Source organism: Cherax quadricarinatus, chromosome 26 (assembly GCF_038502225.1).
Source record: "Cherax quadricarinatus isolate ZL_2023a chromosome 26, ASM3850222v1, whole genome shotgun sequence".
Lineage (NCBI taxonomy): Eukaryota > Metazoa > Arthropoda > Malacostraca > Decapoda > Parastacidae > Cherax > Cherax quadricarinatus.
Window position 1 is genome coordinate 15,227,110 of NC_091317.1, and position 6,566 is coordinate 15,233,675.

The window sequence follows — 6,566 nt, forward strand, 5'->3', positions numbered from 1 at the left end:
ATGACAGGGTGGATAAGGGGGCAATGTGGCAGATGTATGGAATAGGAAGTAGGTTATCGAAAACAGTGAAAAGTTTTTACAAGGATAGTGAGGCTCGGATTGGAGCCTGTAGGAGAGTGGGGGGGGGGGGATTATTTCCCAGTAAAAGTAGGCCTTGGACAAGGATGTGTGATGTCACCATGGTTGTTCATTATATTTGTAGATGGGGTTGTAAGAGAAGTGAATGCTCAGGTGTTGGCAAGAGGTTTGGGGTTAAAAGATAAAGAATCTAACACAAAGTGGGAGTTGTCACGGTTACTCTTTTCTGATTACACTGTGCTTTTGGGAGATTTTGAAAAGTTGGAGGCTGATGGATGAGTTTAGTAGGGTATGTAAAAGAAGAAAATTAAAAGTGAATATAGGAAAGAGTAAGGTGACGAGGATAAAAAAATTAGGTAATGAAAGATTGGATATCAGGTTGGAGGGAGAGAGTATGGAGGAGGTGAATGTGTTCAGATATTTAGGAGTGGATGTGTCAGCAGATGGATCTATGAAAGATTAGGCGAATCATAGAATTGATGAGGGGGGAAAAAGGTGAATGGTGCACTGAGGAGTCTGGAGACAAAGAACTTTGTCCATGAAAGCAAAGAGGGGAATGTATGAGAGAATAGTTGTACCAACACTTATATGGGTGTGAAGCACGAGTGGTGAATGTTGCAACAAGAACGCTGGAGGTAGTGGAGATGTCGTGTCTGAGGGCAATGTGTGATGTGAATATAGTGCAGAGAATTCTTAGTTTGGAAATTAGGAGGATGTAAGGGATGACCAAAACTTTTGTCCAGAGGGCTGAGGAGGGATTGTTGAGGTGGTTCAGGCATGTAGAGAGGGTGGACAAAATAGAATGACTTAGTGTATAAATTTGTAGTGGAGGGAAGGCAGGGTAGAGGATGGCCTAGGGAAGGTGGAGGGACGGGGTAACGGTGGTTTTGTGTGTGAGGGGCTTGAGCTTCCAACAAGCATGCATGAACATGTTAGATAGGAGTGAATGGAGGCAAATGGTTTTTAGGACTTGACGTGCTGTTGGAGTGTGTAGGGTAATGTTTATGAAGGGATTCAAGGAAACTGGCAGGGAAGACTTGAGTCCTGGAGATGGGAAATACAGTGACTGCACTCTGAAGGAGGGGTGTTAATGTTGCAGTTTTATAACTGTGGTGTAAGTGATCCTCTGGAAGACAGTGATCTAGTGATTGATGGTGAAAGTTTTTCTTTTTCAGGCCACCCCACCTTGGTGGGAAATGGCTGATGTGTTAATAAAAAAAAATTAAAAAATCTTTTTTTTATTATTCAGTGACCACGAGGGAGGAAACGTTTCTGCACATGCTACTCACCTTGTGGGATCTGCTCTATCTGACCCATACCTCTCATTTGCTGCTGGCATGAATGGCCTTGCTGGACCTCTTCATGGTTTGGCAAACCAAGAGGTAATGTTTAGGGTTTATTTTGCAGTCTTCTTTATAAATTTAGATGTGAGGTGTTGCACAACGGAAAAGAATAAATGCCACCACAGCCAAAGTCCAGATTAGTGAAGGAATAGATTCTTTAATTATAGGTCTGGGAATGTGTAGATATTGTCTTCATCTGTAAGTCATGCTTGGAGCCTCAAAACAAAGTTTGGTAAATTAAGCTTCATAGCTTTGATTTTTCTCCATGCCTGCATTTCTCTCCATTGTTTGGATTTCTTGTTTTCTGCCATGCAATGCCTCTTATACTTAAATACACAAGGATATTTAATTGATACAATATTCTAATATTGAACTTGTACTTAGACTGGGTACAGCTGTTTTGATTATTAGGTAGCCCTTGAAGGTGCATAATAAAATATTTGTTTTTCTCTTGTAGGTTCTTATGTGGCTCACGAAGCTGCGTGCTGAGATTGGAGATGATATAACTGAAGAGCAACTGAAAGAGTTTATCTGGAAGACTCTAAAATCTGGTCAAGTTGTTCCAGGCTATGGTCATGCAGTTTTGCGTAAAACTGACCCTCGTTATACATGTCAACGAGAGTTTGCTCTAAAACATCTTCCTGATGACAAGTTGTTTAAGGTAAGTCTTTATTTATTTTTTAAGTCGGCCGTCTCCCACCGAGGCAGGGTGACCCACAAAGGAAGAAAATCCTAACTGATTTCCCTGAATCCCATCACTAAATATTACCCTGCTCACACTCCAACAGCTCGTCAGGTCCCAAATACCATTTGTCTCCATTCACTATCTAACACGCTCATGCATGATTGCTGGAAGTCCAAGCCCCTCGCCCACATAACCACCACTGCTCCCTCCCTCCCAACATTTTCGAGGACGACCCCTACCCCACCTTCCTTCCCCTACAGATTTGTACAGTCTCCATGTCATTCTACTTGGATCCATTCTCTCTAAATGACCAAACCACCTCAATAACCCCTCTTCAGCCCTCTGACTAATACTTTTATTAGCTCCACACCTTCTCCTAATTTCCACACTCCAGATTTTCTGCATAATATTTACACCACACATTGCCCTTAGACAGGACATCTCCACCGCCTCCTCACTGCAGCATTTACAACCCAAGCCACTATACTTTCATACATTCCCTTCTTTGCCTCCATAGATTGTTTTTTGTCTCCACATACACCTCAATGCACCACTCGTCTTTTTTCCTTCATCAATTCATTGGTTAACCTCATCCTTCATACATCCATCCGCTGACATGTCAGCTCCCAAATATCTGAAAACATTCACTTCTTCCATACTCCTCTCAAATTTGATATCCAATTTTTCTTTAAAGTCATTTGATACCCTCTTCACCTTACTCTTTTCTATGTTCACTTTCAACTTTCTACCTTTACACACACAACCAAACTCGTCCACTAACCTTTGCAACTTTTGTTTAGAATCTCCCATAAGCACAGTATCATCAGCAGAAAGTACAGTGGAACCTCAAAAATCGAACTGCTCCCAACACGACCAATTATGTAGGTGTATTTTTGTAAGTGCTTTTATAAGTGTATTTTTGAGGGTCTGAAATGGACTAATCTAATTTACATTATTCCTGATGGGAATAAATTCATTTGGTAAAGGCACTCGAACAGCCGTCTGGACCGAAGAAAGTTCGATATTTGAGGTTCCACTGTAACTGTCAATTCCCATTTTGTATTTGATTCCCCATAATTTAATCCCACCCCTCTCCTCAACACCCTAGCATTTACTTCTTTTACAACCCCATCTATAAATATATTAAACAACCATGGTGACATTACACATCCCTGTCTAAGACCCACCTTTACAGCGAAGTAGTCTCCCCCTCTTCTATACACCCTAACCTGAGCTTCACTTTTTTTAACCTTTAAACTGTCCAAACAAATTTACGTTTGCATGTGTAGTACTCCAAAAGTAGATCTACGTTTTTTTACATATTTTCAAATAAAACAAAAAAAAAGTAGATCAAAGTTTTTTTTACACGTTTTCAAATGTAAAAAAAAAAAAAAAAAATCTACATTTTTTGCATACTTTCAAATATTGAAAAAACATAGATCTATGTTTGGACAGTTTAAGGGTTAACAAGTCGGCCGCCTCCCACCGAGGCAGGGTGACCCAAAAAGAAAATACTTTCGTCGTCATTCAACTCTTTCACCTCACTCACACATAATCACTGTTTTTGCAGAGGTGCTCAGAACACAACAGCTTAGAAGCATATAAGTATAAAAATACACAACATATCCCTCCAAACTGTCAATATCCCGAACCCCTCCTTTAGAGTGCAGGCATTGTACTTCCCATTTCCAGGACTCGAGTCCGGCTATATAAAAATAACCGGTTTCCCTGAATCCCTTCACTAAATATTACCCTGCTCACACTCCAACAGATCGTCAGGTTCCAAATACCATTCGTCTCCATTCACTCCTATTGAACACGCTCACGCACGCCTGCTGGAAGTCCAAGCCCCTCACCCACAAAACCTCCCTTACCCCTTCCTTCCAACATTTTCGAGGATGACCCCCTACCCCACCTTCCTTCCCCCTACAGATTTAAATGCTCTCCATATCATTCTACTTTGATCCATTCTCTCTAAATGACCAAACCACTTCAACAACCCATCTTCAGCCCTCTGACTAATACTTTTATTAACTCCACACCTTCTCCTAATTTCCACACTCCGAATTTTCTGCATAATATTTACACCACACATTACCCTTTAGACAGGACATCTCCACTGCCTCCTTGCTGCTGCATTCACAACCCAAGCTTCACACCCATATAAGAGTGTTGGTACTACTATACTTTCATACATCCTCTTTTTTGTCTCCATAGATAATGTTTTTTTTTTTGTCTTCACATACACCTCAACGCACTACTCGCCTTTTTTCCCTCATCAATTCACCATCCTCATAAAAACTCTTTACAGCATTTAGTAACTTACTACCTATTCCATATACTTGCAACATCTGCCACATTGCTCCCCTATCCACTCTTGTATGCCTTTTCTAAATCCTTAAATGCAATGAAAACTTCCCTTCCTTTATCTAAATACTGTTCATACATGCTTCAATGTAAACACTTGATCTGCACATCCCCTACCCATTCTAAATCCTCCTTGCTCATCTGCAATCCTACATTCTGTCTTGCCTCTAATTCTTTCAATAATAACCCTACCATACATTTTTCCTGGTATACTTGGTAAACTTTTTTTATTTATATTTAAAAAATCTTAGTGAGTGCTGTTTAGGAATATTACAGTGGGTAAGGATATTTTTGTAAACTAAATTTACATGAAAATCATTTGAAGTAGAACACTGCAACAATCATGAATTAATGTCTTAGTGTGGTATATCTGCATTTAAAGAATACATTGCATATAATACGATGACACTAGAAATGGCCAGCATATCATAGGTATTACATATTACCCCATATAAGTTACCATTAACTCATAATAAATAAGTTACCATTTACTGTGTGTCTGTGATTAAGTAAATAAATTGCTTAAATGTACAAATATATGTAGATTGCCACAAAATGTACCTTTAAAATCCCTTTGATAGGTAATGTAATTGCCTTTATTTTTCAGCTTGTTTCCAAGTTGTACAATGTTGTGCCCCCAATTCTTACTGAACTTGGCAAGGTAAAGAACCCTTGGCCAAATGTGGATGCTCATTCTGGAGTGCTGCTACAGTATTATGGAATGACAGAGATGAATTACTACACAGTGCTTTTCGGAGTCTCTCGAGCCTTGGGAGTATTGTCTTCACTGGTGTGGGATCGTGCACTTGGCCTCCCTATCGAAAGACCAAAGTCTATGAGCACAGAAGGATTGAAGAAATTAGTTGATGCCGCAGCTGCTCCGGGAGCTTAGTGTACTGTATACACTTGTCAGGACTTTCATTTTTACTTGCGTGCACTCTACATCTTTTTATAAAATTATTTCATGTGAATGAATTAGTTTTAGTAGAGCAGTGCAAAATCTGAAGATTCTGACTGAAGGCATTGGGTTAGTAAAGATGAACAAATGTACAGACATCTTGCACCATTTAAAACATAACTAGTAAAATTTATCAAACTTTCATGTATTTTGCCCACTTTTCCCAAAGTTTTTCAAAATTCACTTATAAATAAAATCTTTTCATGAACAGTGTAAAAAAAAAAACATTTTGGGAAAAGGCTTTATTTTTTTTTTTTTTTTTTCTCCAAAGAAGTGTTCTGTAAGAGGAAGGGAAAATGCTACTTAAAACTGACGTGCATAAGTAAAGTGTATTTAAAGGGTATTTTTACTAACGTGTAAATTTAGGAACAAACAGGTGACACAGCTTGTGAGCAAATGTCTTATTTAATTTTATTTATTATTTATTTTAGTTGATGTTTTGACACGAATTGTTTAGTTTCATATTTTGAATTCCAAGGTACATCAGTTCGTTTCACAATTCATATATATATATATTTTTTTTTTTTTTTTTTTTTTTGTGTGTGTGGCATCTGCTGCATCTTGTACCCAGTCTAAGGCTTCATACTGGGTGTTGGTCTGTAAATAGCTTACCTGTTATTAACAGAAACCAAACCTGATAAATAGACTTAAACAGCTTGTGCTCGATATGAAGCATTATGCAGGTTTTGTGCAGTAAGTTGTCACTGACTTTTTTTTTTTTTTTTGTTTGGGGAGGGGACTGCATCTTTGTGTTAATATTAGATGTAAATACTGTACATGTATATTATGGTAGGTGTGACAGAACTACCTGGTAATGTAAGGAGTACAAAAAATAAAAATGTTTTAGCAAACCTAAGTTTGTTTTAAATACCTGAAACTGTATGGAAAGTAAATGTACAGTAATCGAGTATCTTCAGAACTGGCATGCCTATTGTGGTTCATATTTCTTCCTCAAAGGCTTCAGTGTGATACTGAAACTTCTCTTAGTCAGCCTTGAATATTCAATACTTATGCTGATGGGCTGTGTAGGTGTGAATTATAAAGGAAAGGGTGGGGCTGTATGACCCCTTTTGAGTTTGGCATTTAACTTTTAACATATTAAGATGGGGGGGGGGGGGAGATTAAACTCTCATAC

At 38.6% G+C, this 6,566-nt stretch overlaps 1 protein-coding gene across 1 annotated transcript in view; it reads left to right on the plus strand.

Moving 5' to 3' along the window:
* The window catches only part of kdn (citrate synthase), a 37,961-nt gene extending 31,679 nt beyond the window's left edge, over positions 1–6,282 (plus strand). Inside the window, exons 6-8 of the mRNA XM_053780480.2 lie at positions 1,328–1,460; positions 1,879–2,082; positions 5,081–6,282. Of these exons, the coding sequence (XP_053636455.1) occupies positions 1,328–1,460; positions 1,879–2,082; positions 5,081–5,365 (622 nt within the window). The 3' untranslated portion in view covers positions 5,366–6,282. The remainder of the gene's footprint in view (positions 1–1,327; positions 1,461–1,878; positions 2,083–5,080) is intronic.
* Positions 6,283–6,566: the final 284 nt, after the last annotated feature.